Consider the following 24,117-nt stretch of genomic DNA (forward strand, 5'->3'; position numbering starts at 1 on the left):
CTAGATAAGGAGTTAATTTAAATATGGAAAAAAAACAACTTTTATTTTATTGTTCATCCATAGGTATTCCATACACTTCTAGACCTTCCATGTTTAACCACAGCACTGATTGTAAGTGCTACCAAGTTATCTGATCAAGGCCCACAGGAACAAAGTCATTTGTACGTTGATCCAACTGTATTGGCTCTATTCACTAATCCATCTTATCAGCCTATGTTTGAATTTTTTCTGCGAACATGTAGTGGTATTGGAGACACTTTTGATAGGTAATGTGATATTCAGCATTCCTTGATAATAATATTAAAATCCCAAAATATCCATTATTTATTTTTACCAATCAACTTCCTTGTATATTGCTATTTTGTGGAAACTATGTATATCAAGATACTTTTTCTGCTTGGAAAATTAACATGTGAACACATTTAGGGGAAAACTTAATTTTTTTTTATTCGTAGTCAGTAGGCACAATGACATGACACAGATACTATACTTTGTACAGTCACAATTGTGGGTAGGGAAACGTTTGATACAGGACATGAGTCTTTTAATTGCATGTGGGTGTTCACTGATTTGCATATTGTGCGGGTGGAAAAATTCAGAATAACTTGCAAGGAAAAATCCTGCTACATCTACTTGCATAAAAAAAGCCCCCCCCATAGCAGCTTATTCAGCGTGAATATATCACTACCTGCAACTCATTTGGAGAGGTCAGGGTTCCATCAACCTCTGAAGAAATTCCTAAAATGCCATTCTTTTGCAGCTGTAGTTAGCCATTCTCAGGCAGTAAGTAGGTTTGCGGTTTTTCAGCTCACACAACATGAGTCAATGTTGCTACTTATACAGACATAATGCACATGTGTGGTTATGAATGTATGCATGCTTGTGGGATTGTTAATATCAATATTTATTAATAGGAATGGGAGCCAAAAAGTTCAGAACGTATCTCCTGACTGTTATGTTGTTAATGAATTAAAAGGAAATCATATTGAGAGAAGTGCACTAAAGTCAATTCTCACTGTATAAAATGCTTAAAATTGAACCAAGAGCTCAAATGGGAGCTTTCGTAGTCATCATCAGTTGGTTCATTATGGCACGGATGAAGGAGAGTATTCTTCATCCCATGATGCAACTTGATTTTATATGGGGACTTTATGCCATAATGAACAAACCATAATGAATATGAAAGCTTCCATTTGAGCTCTTGGTTTGATTTTAAGCATCTTACACAATGAGCATAGAATTTAGTGACTTCTCTCAATGTGATTTCAATTTAATAGTCAATTTCCTTTTAATTCATTAATGACGTAACAGCCAGGAGGTAAGTTCTGAAATTTTAGGTTCCCATTCTTATTAATGTTTTTTAACTACGGAACTGTAGGTAAACCATAACATTAATATAGTATACCAATATTTATATGTATTTACTTGAGTGGAGGATTTAAATAAGGAATTCTTAGGTTTTAAATAAAGATTAATATTTTGACTTTGTATTAACTTAAAAAATTGAATTTCTGAGGATGTTTTGACTTTGTCATGTAAAATTGATCTGGTTGGGTGAACAGTGCTCCTAGAGTTATATCAACTAAGTACAGCCCCAGTTGAAGAGGCCTAAACAATTCCTCCAGTTGCAGATGGGAATTGAACCCAAACCTCTCTAAATTAGTGGCAGGCAGTGATGGATCATGTCAAATAAGCTCCAGTGGAGGATGTAGGCATAGTAACCATGTCAAATAGGAAGTTAATTTTTTCTTGTTAATGTGCTCTGTCCATAATTTTCTGTCTCTAAACACCAACTATATTAGAAAATCATTTTTAATATATCACCTTCATGACAATTAGTTGGGGCATTTCATTTGTTTTGACAGAATTCTGCCTTTATGTTTAATTTTTTTAATATGACAATTTTTTTTTTTTTTTTTTTACTTTATTCTGGAACCACCCTGTCCCCAAGTAAAAAGCATGTGGCTAGTCTTACTACCTATGCTTTTCCTGAATTTGTGAATATCAAATTGTGAATAACATATCTTCATTTCCTTTAAAGATTTAACCATTTCATGAGCTTATAATGCAGTTTTGTTGGAATTCCCACCAGCTGTGCCATTTTTGGATATGCTCTGACCCAGTCGTCTGGCAATTACAATTTGGCCTTTGTCAAACTCGCTCAAGTCTGCTGCCTTTTCCGATGGTAAAGGCAGTGCTCAAGTCCGCTGCCTTTCCCATCGGAAGAACAAGAGTAACACTAATTAATGGAGCTCAGGTGTTTTTTATACAATGTCCTGACCTGCGAATGCGGCGTAGTTCACCTGCGGTTTAGCATTAATAGACGCATATGATGCAAGAAAGCTTATACAGCATCAGCCAAAAAAAAAAAAAAAAAAAAACAAACGCATTAGTAGAGGCAGAGGCATATCATGCAAGAAGGTAAGCTTATGCAGCATCAGCCAAAAAAAAAAAAAAAAAAAAAAAATGCTCCCATTTCACCCCTCCGTTCCAAATACCTGTCCAGCTTGGCCTTAAATTTATTTAGGCTATCAACTTCCACAACTAAGGATGGAAGTCTGCTGCATCAACCAACTACCCGCTGGCTAAAGGCAAACTTCCGAACATCTATCCTACATCTGTCTTTCCTCAATTTGAATTTATGCCCTCTCAGGTGATTATTCTGAGCAAGAGGAAGAATCCCATCAGCATTGAACATGCTCAAACCATTCAAAGCTTTATACACCTCAATCAGATCACCTCGCAGGTGCCTAGTCTCCAGACACTAATTTGCAAAATTTAAGCCTTTCTTCGTAAGAGCAACCCTTTGTTCCATTGTTGCCCTTCTCTGTACTTGTTCCAACAGCTCTACATCCTTCTTAAAATGAGGCTTTCAGACCTGTATACAGTACTCAAGGTGTGGCCTGACCATTGCCTTATACAAGGGGATAATCACCTCCTTATCCCTACTAGAAAAATTCCTGTATATCATTGACAAGACACTATGAGCTACTCTTGCAGACCGTTTGCACTGCTCAGAAAACTTCATATCTGCCTGCACAATTACCCCCATGTCCTTTTCGTTCTCTCCTTCCCATTTCACCCATCCATTCACTCCAAATGTTTGTCTAGTCCTGCCTTAAATTTATTTAAGCTTCCAACTTCCACAACAAAAGATGGAAGTCGGTTCCAGCAATCAACTACCCGCTGGCTAAAGGCAAATTTCCACATATCTCTTCTAGAACTGTCTTTCCTCAATTTGAATTTATGCCCCCTCAGGTTCATAATCTGAGCAAGAAGAAGAAGAAGAATCCCATCAGAATTGAGCCTGCTCAACCCATTTAAGGCCTTATACACCTCAATCAGATCACCTCGCTGGTGCCTAGTCTCCAGATGCTGCAATTTGCAGAACTTAAGCCTTTCTTCAAAAGAGCATCCCTCTGTTCCATTCACTAATCTTGTTGCCCTTCTCTGTACTCATTCCAGCAGCTCTACATCCTTCCTAAAATGAGGGCTGCAGACCTGTATATAGTACATAAGGTGTGGCCTGACCATTGCCTTATACAAGGGGATAACCACTTCCATATTCCTGCTAGAAAAATTCCTGTATATCATTGACAAGACACCGTGAGCTACACTTGCAGACCATCTGCACTGCACAGAAAACTTCATATCTGACTGAACAAATAACCCCAGTTCCTTTTCATTGTCGACCACCTTCAGTTTAGTACCACACAGTTGATATGTTATTCTGGGGTTACTGCTACCCATATGCAGTACATTTGTCAATGTTGCCACTTCTCAGCCCATCTGCTCAACTTTTCTAGATCCTGTTGCAGTAGTGTACTGTCATTAGTGTCATTAACAACCCTGCTGACCTTTGTATCATCTGCAAACTTAGACATTAAGCCTGGTATACCTCCATCAATATCTTTTTTTTGATTTGGTAGTTGTTGGCGCATCGGCTTCTGTGGCCATATTGCACCTCCCAAGGTTTTTTTTTTTGCAGTACTTTGATCCAAGCCCGAGGCGGGAATCAAACCCGCCACCTTTGGGTTGCCGGGCAGGTACTTCACCCACTCGGCTAGCCCGGTCGGCTCCATCAATATCATTAATAGATATAGAAAACAACAATGGACCAAACACTGAACCCTGGGGGACTCCACTAATAACATCAGTCCACAAAGAGTAGTGTCCATTGATTAGCCACATCATAGTATCCAATCAAATTGTTAGACAGGACTTCCCCTTTGGACATCCATGCTGTGTCCAAACTATAACTGAAGTCTTGTCTAGATGATCCTGCAGTGCTTCTTTAACCAGTGCCTCCATTAATTTCCCTGGAACAGAAGTTAAACTAACAGGGTCTCTAATTACTTGTGTCACCGTTGATCCTCCTTTGTGAATTGGGGTCACATTTGCACATCTGCAGTCCATATGTACCTCCCCTGAGTCCAAGGAAGCTCTCATAATTATGGAGGTAAGGGTTTGTTTACTTCCTTTTCTGCCTCCTTTAATGTTACTGGATAGATCCCATCGCCCCCAGGTGCCTTTCTTATGTTTATTTTCAACAATTTCTGCTCCACTTTGCTCTCAGTTATTACAAAATCATTTATCGCACTGCCAGAGTTTAATACACCTCTGGCATTCCCCTCCCTGAATAATTCCTTGTGTAAATGTTGATGCAAAATACTCATTCAGTTTGTTAGCTAACTGAGCAGGATCATGAACAGTTGAACCATTGATATCAAGTGGATCAATCTGATTCATCCTCTTCCTTCTAGAGTTTAGTAGTAGTAGTAGTAGTAGTGGCACTTGATGCAAGAAAGCAAGTGTAGGAGCTTATGCAGCATCAGCCAAAAAAAAAAAAAAATCACACCATACCCTCCAAATGCCTGTCCAGTTCCTCCTTAAATTTATTTAACCTATCAACTTCTACAACGACAGATGGAAGTTTGTTCCAGCAATTAACCACCTGCTGGCTAAAGGCAAATTTCCGCACATCTATTCTACATCTATCCTTTCTTAATTTGAACTTATGTCCCCGTAGGTTCGTATTCTGAACAAGTGGGAGGATCCCATCAGAATTCGGCGTGCTCAACCCATTCAAGGCCTTATAGACCTCAATCAGATCACCGCGCAGGTGCCTAGTCTCCAGCCACTGCAATTTGCAGAACTTAAGCCTCTCTTGGTAAGAGGATCCCTTCATTCCCCTCACCAATCGTGTTGCTCTTCTCTGTACACGCTCAAGCAAATCTACATCCTTCCTAAAATGAGGCCTCCAGACCTGTACGCAGTACTCAAGGCGTGGCCTGACCATTGCCTTATACAGAGGGACAATCACCTCCTTTTCCCTGCTAGCAAAATTCCTATATATCAATGACAAAACCCCATGACCTGCCCTAGCAGCCTGTCTGCATTGCTCAGAAAACTTCATATCTGACTGCACAATTATTCCCAGGTCTTTTTCATTTTCTACCACCTTAAGTGTAGTACCACACAGTTGGTACGTTTCTCTGGGGTTACTTCTACCCATATGCAGTACTTTGCATTTGTCAAGGTTAAACTTCAGTTGCCACTTCTTAGCCCATCTGCCCAAATTATCTAGATCCTGTTGCAGTAGCACACTGCCATGACTGTCATTAACAACCCTGCGAACCTTTGTGTCATCTGCAAACTTCGACATTAAGCCTGATATACCTTCATCAATATCATTGATAAATATACAAAACAACAGTGGACCCAACACCGAACCCTGTGGGACTCCACTAATAACATTAGTCCACGAAGAGCAGCACCCATTGATTACCACCCTCTGTCTTTTCCCACTTAACCATCCTTTTATCCATTGTAGCAACTTACCCTTAATACCATTCTGCTCCAATTTGTACAGTAGTCTTCCATGCACAACAGTGTCAAAAGCTTTCCTGAAATCCAAGTATATGATATCAAAATTATTTTTTGCATCAAGTTCCTTTGTGACCACATCATAATAACCAATCAAATTTGTCAGACAAGACTTTCCCTTAACAAACCCATGCTGTGTCTGAATTATTGCTGCAGTCTTGTCTAGATGATCCTGCAAATCATCTTTAACCAGTGACTCCATTATTTTACCCGGAACAGAAGTTAAGTAAAGTTTACATAAGTAAAGAACTCTTTGCTGTTTTTCTTTGCATCCTTTGCCAAAGATTTCTCATAATCTGCCTTTGCCTGCCAAACCTCCTTTGTGACTTCATTACAGACTAGCTTATATCTACCATAAGCTTTTGTGTCACCTGTTAATTTATATGTATCACATGCATTTGTCTTCTCTGCCACATGTCTCATTAGTTTATCTGACATCCATTTAGGCCTAAACCTTGAACAGTATTTCTTAGTTGGTATGAAAAGCCTAGTAGCTTCCAAGATTAATTCTTTGAATGCTTCCTATTTAGAATTTTCTGTTGGTAACATCAGTTGGGCACACTGTATAGAATTTAAAAACTGTCTCAGACCACTGTAGAATTTAACCCAGCTTTACAAACTCCACGATATATGTGAATAAAAAATTAATATCAGAAGCACCAAATGACAATACTCTTTACACACATTAACTGGACAGGTTCTGTTTCAAATAAAACTATAAAATTCTGTTTAAAATTTCTCAGAAAGCTATTTATAAAATAAAAATCATACTGCTCCTAGAAATACAGTTTTTTGAACTGTAGCAGGTTATACCATTTTCTGCTAATTCAAAACATTAGATCAAAGTTATACAATGTCTGCAGACTGTGTCCAGCCACTGACTTACCTGATCTTATCGAGCCCAAGAGATGCCCACAAATTTTTACTATTATTCAGATTACTACTTTTTGCAACAAAGTTCAGATTTAATTCAATTCAATGGTTTTCACATTATATGTTTACTAAAACTGAAAAAGCATCACTGTCATCCCATATTACTAAATCTAAAATTAAATCTAACGAATAATCCAACTGATATGCAAAGATCCCTCCCTCTAGAACTGTTCCATGCTGTTATAGTCTGGTGAGGACATTACATGAAATACTTGTAATATAGTTTACATAGGGAAGTCCATGTGGAAGTTTTATTAAAATTCAGTTTATTGCAAAACTAAGCTAGTGATACAATCCACTATCGAGCACAGCAAATTTGACACTGGCTACATTTCTGGATTCTAGCCAAATCCATTCCACTAGCCAGTATTGAGGCTGTAAGTTAATTAAATTTGTCTAATTTTGTGTTCTTACAATTAAATTAAATAATGAATAATGGCTGATGATGAATGATGACCCCTCCATTGATAGTTGGTCACGTTCTACCCAAACACCATGTGTCAGATACAACAATAAATGTGCTTATAAACGTTTGAGGATATGGAGTACAATTGTGAATGCAAGATGCTGCGATCAATGGAGTTAACAGACTTTCAGCACAGAATGATGATAGGGTGCTATTTACAAGCCATGAATCACCTTGACTAATGCCCCACACCATTTAGATTGGTGTAAGGTCCGTTGTTCTGGGACTGTAGACTAATGAAAAGCTGTGCTTTGGAGTGATGAGCCAAGGTACATGGTCTACCAGTCTGACAGTCATGCATGGATGTGATGGATGCCTGGAGAAAGCTACCTGCCTATCATCCCAACAGTGAAATTTGGTAGAAGCAGTGTGATTTGTGGCTGTTTTTCATGGTTTGGCTTGGGACTATTGGTTGTGTTGGACAAATCCTGAGGTCTTTCTAGACATCCTGAACCATAATATAATGTTACCTATGTTGTGTCAGCACATTCTGCTGACACATATCCGCTGATATGCAACGTTATATTATCAGCATTTTATATTATCAACATATCAGTAGGACAACATTCCATGTCATACTATTTGTGTTGTGACAGACTGGTTTGAGGACGTGAGCATTGAAAAGTTGGACTGGCTAGCCTAGAGCCCTAACCTCAATCTTATAGAAAACCTCTAGGATGAATTGGATCGTCATCAGGTGCATGTGAGGAGAGACCACAAAAACACAGAACTGACACCCTTCGGCACCTCCGTAGCCAGGTGGGAAGGAGCAGCAGTGCGTAGCACACGCTTCTTGATTAGACCGGGGTTCGAGCCCGTCACCACCAAATGCGGAGGATGCAGAAAGGTCAAGGGAATGACCACCGCATATTCCCGGAGCAATATGGCCTTAGTTGCTAATGCTCCTAAAATAACAAACAAACAAACAAACAACTGACACTCTTCCATTGACTGCTGAACTGGTCACTGCTTTGAAGGCTGAATTGTAAAAAATATCAAAGGACATTTACAAAGAAACTGGTGAATGAAACTTATTAAAGACTAGATGCTATCATAAAGGTTAAAGGTTTCAGCACAGATTATTAGGTTTCCTGCAAATAAAGATTATTTGTGGATATTAATGGTAGGGCAGCGTGTATATACTGTGTGTGTGTATATATACTGTATATTAATAATAAAGGAGGAATAACAGAATGGCATAAATAGAGATGGAATAAAAAATTGAGGAATCTGTTATCATCATCCAAATCCTTTCTGAATTGTCACAATTGCTTCGTCCTACCGTAGTAAGAAGTTTCAGCCTACAAGTTATCTAACCTATTCAGATTATCCCATATTGGTAGGCCATCCTCATTCATTCAGAAGTCCTATAGCTGCTCCCTCCTAACAGGTTACACCACTAGAAGATGGGGAGTGGAAATTGGATCTGGACCACAGTTGGTTCCCTGTAAGCCTACTTAGGAGATGCGGAATGGGGAGGGGGAAATCTCTCCTAGTTAGATAGTCTCAGACACTTACAAATCTGGTTAACCACAAGTAGGTTAGGAACAAGATACCTTCAGGTAAAAAGGTGGAAAAGAGATGAGAAATACTTCAGTTACATGTTTTGTTTAAAGTAAAAGCAAAATATCAGTGTTAAATCTGACAATAAAAATATCAGTGTTATGATCTTTGATTAATTTTACATTGTAGGTGTAGCATGATAGAATGTGGATAATCTTTTCTTCCAGTGTTATACTTATTCTCTCCTTAGCCACTGTTAACTTTTGATTTTTTTATAGTGTAAATAAGTGCAGTATAATTCACTTTTTGTTGTGTTTCCAGTCACACCCATTTGCTCATTATAACCTGCAGAAATGACTGTTATGCATAAACTATTAAGGATATGTTGTGAATTATTTTATTTCAACCATTAGTTTTAGTATTAGGAATAAGGATGCAGCATAAGCCTAATAAGGCTTATGCTGCATCAGCCTAATAAGGCTTATGCTGCATCAGCCTAATAAGGCTTATGCTGCATCAGCCAGAAAAAAAAAAAAAGGAAGAAAAGAGAAAAAAAGAGAAAAAAATGGGTAAAAAAAGAGTAAAATAATAATAAAAAAATAAAATAAAATAAAAAGAAAATTGGAAAAAAGAAAGAAAAGGAAAAGAAAAAGGAATTATGGATTATCCGTTTCCTGGTCTTACTTACACATGTATTAAGTTGCATTTTCTGAGTTTTTCATTATTAGCATTAGCATTAGTAGAGGCATTTGATGCAAGAAAGCAAGCTTATGCAGCATCAGCCAAAAAAAAAAAAAAAAAAAAACCCACTTCCACTTCACCCCTCTGTTCGTTCAAAATACCTGTCCAGCTGAGCCTTAAACTTATTTAGGCTATCAACCTCCACTACAAGGGATGGAAGTTTGTTCCACCAACCAACCACCCGCTGGCTAAAGGCAAATTTCCGCACGTCTATCCTACATCTGTCTTTCCTCAATTTGAATTTATGCCCTCTCAGGTGATTTTTCTGAGCTAGAGGAAGAAGCCCATCAGCATTGAGCATGCTCAAACCATTCAAGGCTTTATACACCTCTATCAGATCACCTCGCTGGTGCCTAGTCTCCAGACACTGTAATTTGCAAAACTTAAGCCTTTATTGTTAATTGATAAAAAATGCAAGCAGTATTCCAAAGCTCTTTGTTTTCTATTCTTTGTTAATATGTATTCTGTGCAATTTAACAGTTCAATAGTTAAATTTACAAATTTTACTCTTTTTTATTTTATTTGTATTCTAAATATTTTCTAAGCAGTCTAAGCATACTGTGTGTGTGTGTGTGTGTGTGTGTGTGTGTGTGTGTGTGTGTGTGTGTGTGTGTGTGTGTGTGTGTGTGTGTTTTAACTTTATCATGTAAACCAGAGGATGGCTAAGTTCTTCTGCTGAATGCAAACTAAGCACAGTCATTGAAGCAAAGAAACAAGCATAAGAAATTCCAAGGAATAGGATAAGCATAAAAATATATATTACACAAATATTACTAAAAAAGTTAAAACTTAAATGAAGGTTTTGACTATGGTAGTAAACTTTATGATGGAGTTCCTGTTAAACTGCTGCTAAAACTAGATGGTGATTTGGGTAATACGAACTGAAACCCTCATGATGGGTTTCAGTTTATGCTACTGAAAGTAGGGCTGTAATATTTTAGTTTCATTAAGTTAGTATTAGTGTTATCCACATAGTGCAAGGAAGCCACAATCTTTTGCTGCACTAACCAAAAAAAAAAAAAAAAAATTAAAATTAGATAAGAAAATAGACAAATTATGTGTTTCATTCCTCACAGAGGTAACTATTCAGTTTATCTTTAAAGTTCTTACTGTTAATTTCAGCACAGGCTTCACTTTGCTTTTATCTTGGAAAAAGGAAGAATTTCATTCTAGTTACTATTATATGTTTGTTTATTTTTTGTCAGTAACCCTTTGAAAAGAAATTTCTACATATCAAAAATAAATGACAGTAATATTTTTTATTTTTTTATTTAGGCTATGGAAGTTTCATAATGCCATTGCACCAATGGCAAAACATGCCAGAGTTGTCAGCAGTGCTCGTAGTGTACTTCCGCTCCTTAAGTAAGTTTGTAATGGGTAATATTTAAGATGGAGAGGAATGATTCTCCTAACTATAAAGCTGAAAGTGAAATACATTAGATGTCAAGAGAAATAACATATTTCTGTCAAGAGACCATAACATTTTAATTTATGTAGGAGTTGTTGTAAGGAGGTTTTTGAGAAATGTATTCACATTTATTTCACACTTTTTAAAATAAATATGAGTACATTTTTATTTTATTTTTAAATAGTAAAGTTATATTTTACAGGAAAACCTTGTTTCAAAATATTTTATCACACATATAACAAAAAATAATGTGTGTGATAAATTACAAAATTACATTTAATTTATTGATATAACAAAAAAAATTCTAATGTCTCCATTATTTAGCATAGCCAAGTTATTAACTGCAGGCAGTGTTTTAGATCCACTTTGGAACTATCAAACCAAAGAAGAGAAGGGGATTAGAATTTTGACAGTGCTAACTACCAACCACTATTTTATTTTTTATTATTTATTTTTGTGTTTTTGTATGGGCGGCTCCTAGAACAGAAGTTCATCTCCGCCTTGTTGCTCTGTTCAGTTTTTACAGACTGTCAAGTGTGTGTCATGTAAAAAAAATAATAATAAATAAAATAAAATAACTAAAAATAAATAAATTATTTTTTTATTATTTTTTTTTTTTAATCCAAATCCACACAGAATTATCCCATGTTGGATGAAGATAGATGAAAAGGAAGGTGTGAGAGAGAGAGAGAGAGAGGGGGGGGGGAAGTTTTTCATCCCGCACGGGAGAAAGTGATAGGAAAGAAAAACTGTGAGTTTATGTGTGTGTTTTGTAGCATGATGTTGTGTTTTGGCTACCTGGAAGCAGTGATCACCTGGATGACTTCCTCCAGGTACTCGTCCCTAGCAGAAGGAGGGCAAGGCCTCCCCTGCTATTTGCATGCCCTCCTCCCTGGGGAAAGAGTTCCCAGGGAGGAAAGAAAAACTTGTATAAGATGAAGAGAGGGAAGGAGTAAAGAGGAGAAGGACTATCCCGTCCCAGGGAAGTCCCAATCCAGGATGGATTGCTAGAACAACAACGCAAACAAAAAAAAAATAATAATAATAAAAAAAATAATAAATAAATAAAATATTTTATTATTATAAATAATTTATTATTATTATTAATTATCCACACAGGATGGATAGGAAGTCTAGCAGGAGAGTGCTAGGGCTACTAGTACTAGCAGATCAGGAGAAGAAGAGAGAGAGAAAAAAAAAAAAAAAAAAAAGAACTAATTTCTTCCCATGCAAGACGAAAGAAGTAATGAATCAGCATTAAGCCAAGCAGCCATTAGTTATTGATTTGCAGAAGCTGCTAGGATGATCCTCCTTCTATGCTTGAATACCTCTGCTGCAAAGTTCTGTAGTGCACCTAAGTTTCTTTGGGATTGTACCAGGAGTTCTACTTGGTCAGGAGAAAATCCCGAAATTGCTGCCTGGAGTTGTTGTCTATGGTCCTCGTAGATAGTACATTCAAAGAGTAGATGTTCCCAACTCTCGACAGAAACAGAGATCGGTATTTAGTAGACCTAGTTGGTGGAGTTTCTGGTTGAGAGATCCATGTCCAGTGACCAGAAAGGTTTCCATGCTGATTGAGAACCACTTGTTGACTGCTTTGCTGGTTGCGAATGTGACATCCGGTATAAATGTTCTCGTAACAACACCTTTTGTGGTCGTGTCCCATCTTGTCTGCCAGAAATTGATTAGCTCGTTATAGCAACGAGTTCTTTCCTGTTTGGTATCACTGTCCAGGTTGAGTTCAATATCCAGTTCAATATTCTTTTCTTCAGGCGGTAGGCAAGTCCTCTATAGATAAGAAATAGATCCAGGGGGATGTTTCCAGATATTACTTGCAATGCTGCAGTTGACACAGTTCTACAAGCGCGATGGGTAGAAAGAATAATGCTTCTCTGGATGGAGTTAAGCTTCTGTTTGATTTTGCAATTGGTCACAACTAGAAATGATTGATAAATTCTACCATCACTTACAACCTTAGACAATCAGCAAGCTAATTGAATTGTCCTAGGTTGGAAACAAGCGTAGCCAGTATTCCCTTCCCCCTCCAGCCTGATAATAGAATTACAAAGTGGATAGAGAAATGTAGCCAACTTGTAATTTAGTAACTTGTGCCGGATGAACACTATAGAACAGAACTAGGAGATATGATCAAACAAGTAAAGAAACTTTAGTTCTTGACTTTGGCAAAAATTAAAAGCAGTAATTAATTAAATGGAAAAGTTATAACTCAGATTAATAAGTCAGTAGAGTATTCTAATTTATTGAACACACTAATCTGGAACAACAAATATATAAGGAGAGGTATAAAGGGAAGAATATATAAATCATTAAATGAGATTTGTTCTAAAATATGCATCCAAAATCAGAGTTCAGTCACCAAACAAGTTGTTGAAAGAAAACGAAAGGAAACATAAAAAAAATAGAAACATTTAAGTGAAGAATAATACAGCAGGGCAAGTGGAGGCAGTAACTAAGATAAATTTAATAAGTTAAGATTAATACAAGAAGCTTTCAGGGTGACGAACTCCTTCCTCAGCAAGTAAAAGTACATATATACAGAAATGCAAACATAATATAAACTTTAGGAATAGAATAAATACTAAATAGGCTGTGCGTGCTCAGATGACTTGGATAGCACGCACATGAATGCGAGATTGTACAGACATTCATTCACTAGATCGGGTGCTCATTGTTGGTGCATAAGGCATATATGGAATTGTTGCCAGCGTCTGTCGTGCTTCAAAACTATTGACTCTAAAATAGGGTGTAGCCTTGTACCTCTGCAGTGATTTAAGACTTTTGGACAGCTGGATATATTTAACGATTCTAACCATAGGCGGTGACGTTAGTGTCGAGATTGGTCGATCACCTATCAGTCGCATCTGGGATTGAGGTCATGATGAGTTTACTAAAAATGCTCCGTGATTGCGGAGTGCTCAGTGTCACCCAGGCAGATCGACCTGTCGTATTCTGTGAGATGGTCCTGAAGACATCTGGAACTTTCAATGGAAACATTGGTATACAATTTAAAAAAAAAAAAAGTATATATAAGTTCAGAATACAGATATTTAAAAAGGATTTGTAATATTGAACCTATAAATCATATGAACTAAATCAGGATTACCAAAAATGAAGTTATAGAAAGAATAAATGAAGAGGAAAATAGTTAAAATAAGAGAATGGAAAAAGGAATATTGGCAGATCAAGAGAAAACTGGAATAATACTGTTGAGCTTACTATATCATAAAGCTGGACAGCATAACCTTTCACAGCTGCATAAGCTAGGATTTTACATGCTAGTACTTATAAATAGAACTAATAGAACTTAGAAATAGTAAACGTGCAGACATACATAAAAAGTAAATAAATAAAATAATAACAGTAATAATGCTAAATTAAAAAACCTGTAAACTGCTCCAAATAGGTATTTAATCAGCAGTCCTCTGCCTGTATCTTGTATTTCATAAGCCTCTCTGTCATTTTCTGATCAGATAGTAGTTATGTGAAATCTCTGCCGACCGGCTAGCCGAGTGGGTAAAGTACCTGCCCGGCAACCCAAAGGTCGCGGGTTCGATTCCCGCCTCGGGCTTGGATCAAAGTACTGCAAAAACCTTGGGAGGTGCAATATGGCCACAGAAGCCGATGCGCCAACAACTACCAAATCAAAAAAAAAAAAAAAAAAAAAAATGTGAAATCTATACTTGCATACTGGCCACTACCTCAGTGGCCAGTATGCAAAATAAAAAATTTGCTTTTCTTAAGGAAGGTGTGATCAATACCCATATTTCTGATGAATATCACGCTATATATTTTTTGGGGTCGATACAAGATCATGGACATTGGAGGTTTTTCTTGGCTCTCAAATCAAGGCGGCACAGTTTCACTGAGTAAGATATCAGTATGACAGTGGAAATGCAACTTCAAGTCAGGTAATTCCCAAGTCTGTTTTTTCTTTGAACCGGATTAGATTCCCCCCAAAAAAAAGAGTTGAACTTTCTTGTGCAGCTTCATGGAGGAGAAACAATCATTATTTATTATTATTTGTTAGCTAATTTTATCATTTTCGTGATGTCTGATGGATTACAAGTCAGTTTTATTGCCATATTTATCATGTGACTCATTAGTCAATAGCATGTATACCAATGTGCAGTAGAAAGAAATCTTATTGTTACAGCAGCAGCAGTGTACTATTTATTGGTACAGTGCATAAAATGAGTTTTTCTTGGGAAGAATGTTTTTTATTTTGGACCATTACTTTACATCCAAATAATTTTTTAAGTCCCAAGAGACATCTAATAATAAATATTGAATGACTGTAAACATATCTGCAAGTCAAAGCTTTTAACAGAAGAGAAAATGCAGGCTGAAAAGCATTTTTGAGATCTGCTTGAAAATATACCAAAGCTTCAACAACAGTATGCATTGTTCCAAAAGTGCATACTAAGCTGTTAAAAAGTTGAAGTTGCATGTATATCAGATTCTGGTCTTGTGAGATTCAAACAGCCCAATATAGATAGGGTAGAATTTATTAACTTTTTGCCATTTTATTCATCTGGGATCAATGTTTTGGATAACCTGTTTTTCTTGTTTGAAACCTGATTTCATTTAACTAGCTAAATGAAACCTGATTTCATTTAGCTAGTTACATAAACAGCCAGAAAAATCATATGTTGCACAGAGAAACCTCACACAGTTTTAGAAAGATCCTTACCACAAAAGGTCGGTGTGTGATGATAATCTTCTAATAATTCTGCTATTAGAGGATTATACTATGCTCTGATAGTATAATCTTCCAGTAATATTGTTAGAGTATTATAGTGCCTGTTGACCTCAGTTATCTCACATAGGAGGATTATAGTGTGCCAATTTTTTTTAATAGTGATTGCTGAGGTGTATTTGGATATTTTTCAGCTGTTCATCGACTAACCTTTTCAGGAGTATATACAAAGATATATTAGCATTAGCATTAGTAGAGGCATTTGATGTAAGAAAGCAAGCTTATGCAGCATCAGCCAAAAAAAAAAAAAAAAAAAACCCACTTCCACTTCACCCCTCTGTTCGTTCAAAATACCTGTCCAGCTGAGCCTTAAACTTATTTAGGCTATCAACCTCCACCACAAGGGATGGCAGTCTGTTCCACCAACCAACCATCCGCTGGCTAAAGGCAAATTTCCGCACGTCTATCCTACATCTGTCTTTCCTCAATTTGAATTTATGCCCTCTCAGGTGATTTTTCTGAGCTAGAGGAAGAATCCCATCAGCATTGAGCATGCTTAAACCATTCAAGGCTTTATACACCTCTATCAGATCACCTCGCTGGTGCCTAGTCTCCAGACACTGTAATTTGCAAAACTTAAGCCTTTCTTCGTAAGAGCACCCCTTTGTTCCATTCACTAATCTTGTTGCCCTTCTCTGTACTCGTTCCAGCAGCTCTACATCCTTCTTGAAATGAGGCCTCCAGACCTGTATACAGTACTCTAGGTGTGGCCTGACCATTGCCTTATACAATGGAATAATCACCTCCTTATCCCTGCTGGAAAAATTCCTGTATATCATTGACAATACTCCATGAGCTACTCTTGCAGCCCGTCTGCACTGCTCAGAGAACTTCATATCTGCCTGCACAACCACCCCCAAGTCCCTTTGATTCTCTACCACTGTCAGTGTAGTACCACAGTGTTGATACGTTGCTCTGGGGTTGCTGTTTCCCATGTGTAGTACTTTACATTTGTCAATGTTAAACTTCATTTGCCACCTCTCAGCCCATCTGCTCAACCTTTCCAGATCCTGTTGCAGCAGCATAGTGTCAGTAGTGTCCTTGACAACCCTGCCAACCTTTGTATCATCTGCAGACTTGGACATTAAGCTTGATATACCATCATCAATATCATTTATAAATACAGAAAACAATAATGGACCCAGCACTGAGCCCTGAGGGACTCCACTAATAACATTAGTCCACGGTGAGCAGTGTCCATTGATTACCACTCTCTGTCTTCTCCCCCTCAACCACCCCTTTATCCATAGCAGCAATTTGCCTCCAATGTCACACTGCTCCAATTTGTGTAGCAGTCTTCCATGTGCAACAGTATCAAAAGCCTTTCTAAGATCCAAGTATATAATATCAAAGTTATTCCCTGCATCCAGTTCTTTTGTGACTGCATCATAGTATCCAATCAAGTTGGTCAGGCAAGACTTCCACTTAACAAAACCATGCTGTGTCTGAGCTATAACTGAAGTCTTGTCTAAATGATCCTGCAGTGCTTCTTCAACCAGTGCCTCCATTAATTTTCCTGGAACAGAAGTTAAGCTCACAGGTCTATAATTACTTGTGTCAGCCTTTGATCCTCCTTTGTGAATTGGGGTCACATTTGCACATTTCCAGTCTATGGGTACCTCCCTTGAGTCCAAGGAAGCTCTCATAATTATGGCTAAGGGTTTGCTTACTTCCTTTGCTGCCTCCTTTAATATAACTGGATAGATCCCATCCACCCCGGGTGCCTTTCTTGTGTTTATCTTCAACAGTTTCTCCACCACTTTACTCCCAGTTATTTCAAGATTCTGTAGCTTACTGCTAGAGTTGAATACACCTCTGGCATTCCCCTTGCTGAATAACTCCTCATGTGTGAATGTCGATGCAAAATATTCATTTAGTTTGTTAGCTACCTGAGCAGGATCATCAACAGTTGACCCATCAATATCAAGTGGACCAATCTGATTCATCCCCTTCCTTCGAGAGTTTACATAAGTAAAGAACTCTTTGCTGTTTTTCTTTGCATCCCTTGCCAAGGATTTCTCGTAATCTGCCTTCGCCTGCCTAACCTCCTTTGTAACTTGGTTGCATATCAACTTGTATCTATCATAGGCTTCTGTGTCATGTGTTAATTTGTAAGTATCCCATGCATTTTTCTTCTCTGCCATATGCCTCATTAGTTCATCTGACATCCATTTTGGCCTAAACCTTGAACAATATTTCTTAGTTGGTATGTAAAGCCTAGTAGCTTCCAAGATAAGTTCTTTGAATGCTTCCCATTTTGAATTTGCTGTTGGTAACATCATCAGTTGGTCCCACTGTATAGAATTTAAATACTGTCTCAGTCCATCGTAGTCGCCTTTACGGAAGCAATAACCCTTCCCTTTACCCCTAATGGTAGTTACCTCTTTGAGTAAATCCCACTTCAGCACACTGTGATCACTGCCACCTAGTGGTTCATTTATCTGCAGATTCTTAATGCATGAAGAATCACTGCTGATAATCAAATCATGTTACTCCCTCTAGTTGCCTCCCGAACATGCTGATGTAGAAAACAGTCATCCAATAAATCCACAGAAGCCCTGCTAGTGTGTGAGTAACCAGCCCCCAAATTCCAGTCTATATCTGGGAAATTAAAATCTCCCATTATAAGACTCTCTGATTTACTGGCCCACTCTATTTCCCTGTACAGTTCCTTATTATACTCATCAGAGTCATTAGGCCTATAGCACACTCTTACTCTCAATTTTGATCTCCCAATGCTTATGTCACACCAAATTGATTCGACACTGCACTGTCCAGCGATGTCGACTGGCTTCACTTCCTTGGTTTTTATGTGTTTCTTAACTAATAGCATAACCCCTCCCCCCTTCCTATCCTGTCTATCCTTTCTGTAGACATTGTACTCCTCAAATTGCAGTTCTGCATCCCTTATATCTGTGTGACACCACGTCTCTGATATCCCAACAATATCTGCCTTTGATGTTTTGAGCAATACCTCAAATTCATCAAATTTATTTACTAAACTCCTAGCATTGGTGTACACGCAAGTATACCTGCACCTGTTTCTATTCTTAGCTACCCTAACACAACCCATGTGTTTACTTGTACCGCAATGGCTCCCAGCAGTCTCTGAAATACCATGCATCTTGTTTTTCAGGCTTCTGCTCATTCTAATAGAAGCAGTGCAAGAATCTCTTTCACCTCTGCCAGTGGCTACTGTCAATCTATTGGTCTTTGTCTCCCCCCAAGCTAGCAGTTTTCCGACCCACCTAACACTGCCTCGATAGCATCAGCAAATATTCTTGCACCCTTTCTATTTAAGTGTATCCCATCCCTGTAGAAGCAATCTCTCCTGTTAACAAGTACAGTCCAGGCTGAAAAAAATTCTACCCCTTGAGCCTTGCACAATCTTTCCAGGGCCGAATTGATCGACAAGGCTCTCATATTTTTCATAATATCCATATAGATCTTCATTTTTAGTAGTAAATACATAGATCTACATTTTTCATGCATGTGCTCTGGGGAATACATATGTATTCTTCAAATAAGCTTCTGGGGTTGAGAAAGTTCTGACTTATAATAACTGCAATGAAGTGCACAAACTATCTATGACTGAAACTTTATTAAAATAATAATAAATAAGACAGGATAAAATTTGTTGTTAAAATAAACATAAAATACACTGACTGTAAAGTTAAAAGCGATAAAATGATAGATAAAATTAAAATATATATGAAATTAAAATATGAGAAATTAAAAGCTATAAAAACCCCAGCTTTTAAAGGTGACTGCCTCCTTTATCAACAGTAAAACTTAACTGTCGCAGCACATCCTTAAATAATATCAGCAGGATCATGGCTCACAGCACGTGTTACTGTAGGAGCATGGGCATTATCCTTCATACATGCACGGAGACCGGAAATGGCTCAGGAGCATGCCAGGTGGAACCATTTATCCTGTCCAAGAATTACGGTTTCAAAGAGGGTATGAAGATGGACTCCTCTAGCATATTAACATAATAAAGACTGCAGACTATGGGAAATCTGCTGTGGCTGAACACTTCTGGGAGGAGAACCACCAACTTTCTCCAGGCAGTGACAACATCATTGATCGTTCGCATAGGTATTGGAACCACAAATGGCTCGAGAGCTTGTGGATTTGTTCTCAATAGGGATAAGGGAGTCTGTATTTATCCCCTCTTTGAAACCGTAATTCTTGGACGGGATGAATGGTTTTGCCTGGCATGCACCTCAGCCATTTCTGATCCCCATGCACATATGGAGGATAATGCCCATGCTCCTACAGTAACACATGCTGCGAGCCATGATCCTGCCGATGTTATTTAAGGATGTGCTGCGACAATTAAGTTTTACTGTTGATAAAGGAGGCAGTCAGCTTTGAAAGCTGGGGTTTTTATCGCTTTTAATTTCTCACATTTTAATTTCATATATATTTTAATTTTATCTATCATTTTATTGCTTTTAACTTTACAATCAGCATATTTTATTTTTATTTTTACAACAAAATTTTATACAAAGGGTAAACTAAACTTAAATGTTAAACAAAACTTGTTAAAATAACAAGTTTTGTTTAACCTTTTCTTTAAAATCAATTCAAAGTTTTGTTTTTCTAATTGGAAAATTTTTACATTTTAGGTGTTATTTTGATACTTTTCTCCAGTATGCTGATATATCTGTTACTGCATCACTTTTTCCTGCTTTACTAGAAAGAGTGCCCCTTATATTTCCAGTAACAGGATATAAGGAACAAGTGCATAGGTAATTTATTTTTCTTTCTATATTCCATGTCAGTAAAATTTGCTTTAACATTATAATATTAAGGGGAAGATTATAGTAAGATAAACGTGTTAAGATAATCATGTTAAGATATATACCTCGATAGATCTATAGAAAAATGTACAAAAGTTAGTATATACAAAAGGATAATATACAAAACTTATCGTTGCTTTCTCACAATCTAGGTGACTTTGTCTGGGCTCAACCCATATTGAAAGTAAAACAGTGATAAGGGTTTCTTTGTTTCTGTGATGATCAATATGCATTAAGGTGAAATTAATTTTGAGGTTGAATAACCAAAAATATAATTTAGTGTAATATAGCAAGTAATAAATTTAGAGGTTAAATAAATAATTTGAATCTAAATTATAATAATACAATAAGAAAGATTTTATAATAATACTGCAAAGCGCTCCTTGATCATCGTTAGCCCAACAGAGAACGATGTAAGTTTAGAAATTAAAGTAGGAATAAATCATAAGGCATATTTACCATGTCCAAGCCAACGAACCACTTGTAGCATGAACTGCAGTGTCAAAAAGGAAATGTTATTATGTGTATTGTATTGCTCTCTAGTGAGAATTACCATGTGGTGACCCCTGTGTGTTGGATGCTGTAAAATGTGTGTAGAATGCATAAAAATAGCCCATTAATTGATATTAAGTAGATGCAAACCTTTTCTATAGATCTGTTGAGGTATGTATTGTAATATTATTATCTTAACATGTTTATCTTAGTATAATCTTCCCCTTAATATTAGAAAAATACTATATATAACACATTATGGATGTAATGCATTATGGATGTAATGTCTATTAATTACAGTTTATTAATGTCAGTGTGTCAATGATTACTACTCATTAAATATATATATATGCAACAATTTCTCCTCCATTTTCCTTTCATTTATCACAAAATAATTTAGCTCCTCATTACTCTAACGAGGAGCTAAATTACTTTGTTAAACTTCGGAGTTTGTTAAACTTCTGTCATCTGCTTCCCTAAGAATTCCTCATGTGTGAATGTAGATGCAAAATACCTATTCAACTTGTCTGCAACCTGAGAAAGGTCATCAACAGTTAACCCATAGACATCAAGTGGCCAAATGTGATTCAACCCCTTCCTTCCTTCTACTGTTAATGTAAGCATAGAAATCTTTGCTGTTTTTCTTTGCATTCTTTGCCAGAGACTTGGCTGCCTCCATAGCCAGGAGCAGCAGTGCGTAGCACACGCTTCTTGATTAGACCGGGGTTCGAGCCCGTGACCACCAAATACGGAGGATGCCGAAAGGTCAGGGAATGACCACCGCATATCACCAGAGCAATATGGCCTTAGTTGCTAATGCTCCTAAAAACCAAATAAACAACAAACAACAGCCAGGGACTTCTCATAATCTTCCTTAGTTGACTAATCTCCTTTGTGACTTGATCACAGACGAATTTATGTCTACCATTGGCTTCTGTATCACCTGATAATTTATATGCATCCCATGCACTTTTCTTCTCTGCCATGTGTCTCAATAGTTCATCTGACATCCATTTAGGCCAAAAAAATTACCATTCAAATTACCTTGAATGGTAATTTTTTATTGGTATCAAAAGCCTAATAGCTTCTTTGATTACTTCCGTTAATACTTCCCATTTAGAATTTGCTGTTGGTAACATCATCAGTTGGTCCCATTGCACAGTATTTAAAAACTGCTGTCTGAGATCTCTGTAGTCAACCGTTATGAAAGCAAAAGCCTTTCTTTTTACCCTTGACAGTGTCTTTAATTAAATTAGTACACTGTGCTTGCTGCCATTCAGTGCATCTTTTATTTGCAGATTCTTAATGCATGAAGAATCACTGCTGATAACCAAATCAAGAGTATTGCTTTCTCTTGTTGCCTCTCTAACATATTGCTGTAGAAAACAGTCATCCAAGAAAAGTCTTGCTAGAGTGTGAGTGACCAATTCACAAATTCCAGTCATCTGGAAAGTTAAATCCCCACTGTGAGACATTTTGATTTGCTGGCCCACTCTATTTCTCTGTATAGCTGTTTGGTATACTCATCACAATCCATTAGGCCTATAACACACTCCTACTCTCAACGTTGTTTTCCCAGTGCTTATATCACTGGGAAAACTGACTCAACATTACACCCATCACCCTTGTCAACTGGATGCATTGCCTTAGATTTAATATGCTTCTTAAATAAGAGCATAACCCCTCCGTCCTATCCTATCTGTCCTTCCTGTATTTGCTGTACTCACCATATTCAAATATGAAATATGTAGGAATAGCAGAAATATGAAACCATATTTCTGCTATTCCTACATTGTCCGCATTTGGCGACTTAATCAGTACTTCAAATTCATCAAATTTATTTACAATGCTCCTAGCATTAGTGTACATGCAAGCATACATGCACATGTTCTTAATCTTAGTTACCCTAACACAGCCCATGTATTTACAGCTCACTGCCTCAATAGCATCAGCAAATATTCTTGCACCCCTTCTATTCAAGTGTATTCCCTCCCTGTAAAAACAGTCTCTCCTGTTAATTTTTTCTGATATTATCTAATGTGAATGAGATATCTTTTCTATTTTATCCTTTCTTATTAGGTCAACTTATTTAAATTTCTATCCGTACTCTATATATGGTCAGGGACAGAGGAATTTACACCTTCATCATCACTGTTTTATTTCAGCCTGCTAGTATACTAGCAGAACAGTTAACAATGAGCAGTACATTTTTTGTGACAATAACTGGGCTGTGCTGCAACGTGTGTACTTTATCCCAGGACTGCTACAGCCAGTGTGTGACTCTATCTTGTACATTCTCAAAGAGAAGCACAAAGGTGGTCTAAATAATTGGGTCAGTACCTGAGCTTGTGTAAATTTTTTCTAAATGAAGAGTTTGTATAATTGTTTCATCAGAGCTAAGATAGTATTCATTATTTAAAGAGGAATTGAGGCATTAATAAGTTTAATAATTATGAAGAGTGGTAATAAAGTTCCCAGACTGGTGCTGTTACAGTCTTTAGCATTAGCATTAGTAGAGGCATTTGATGCAAGAAAGCAAGCTTATGCAGCATCAGCCAAAAAAAAAAAAAAAAAAACCACTTCCACTTCACCCCTCTGTTCGTTCAAAATACCTGTCCAGCTGAGCCTTAAACTTATTTAGGCTATCAACCTCCACCACAAGGGATGGAAGTCTGTTCCACCAACCAACCACCCGCTGGCTAAAGGCAAATTTCCGCACGTCTGTCCTACATCTGTCTTTCCTCAATTTGAATTTATGCCATCTCAGGTGATTTTTCTGAGCTAGAGGAAGAATCCCATCAGCATTGAGCATGCTTAAACCATTCAAGGCTTTATACACCTCTATCAGATCACCTCGGTGGTGCCTAGTCTCCAGACACTGTAATTTGCAAAACTTAAGCCTTTCTTCGTAAGAGCACCCCTTTGTTCCATTCACTAATCTTGTTGCCCTTCTCTGTACTCGTTCCAGCAGCTCTACATCCTTCTTGAAATGAGGCCTCCAGACCTGTATACAGTACTCTAGGTGTGGCCTGACCATCGCCTTATACAATGGAATAATCACCTCCTTATCCCTGCTGGAAAAATTCCTGTATATCATTGACAA

At 37.4% G+C, this 24,117-nt stretch overlaps 1 protein-coding gene across 1 annotated transcript in view; it reads left to right on the forward strand.

Moving 5' to 3' along the window:
- LOC150082349 (AP-5 complex subunit zeta-1-like) overlaps positions 1-24,117 on the forward strand; it is a 98,097-nt gene that overhangs the window by 46,415 nt on the left and 27,565 nt on the right. Inside the window, exons 11-13 of the mRNA XM_090380489.1 lie at positions 64-266; positions 10,805-10,891; positions 20,349-20,471. Coding sequence (XP_090236615.1) covers positions 64-266; positions 10,805-10,891; positions 20,349-20,471 — 413 coding nt within the window. The remainder of the gene's footprint in view (positions 1-63; positions 267-10,804; positions 10,892-20,348; positions 20,472-24,117) is intronic.

The sequence above is a fragment of the Mastigoproctus giganteus genome, chromosome 8 (genome assembly GCF_048544385.1).
Source record: "Mastigoproctus giganteus isolate SK-2022 chromosome 8, ASM4854438v1, whole genome shotgun sequence".
Lineage (NCBI taxonomy): Eukaryota > Metazoa > Arthropoda > Arachnida > Uropygi > Thelyphonidae > Mastigoproctus > Mastigoproctus giganteus.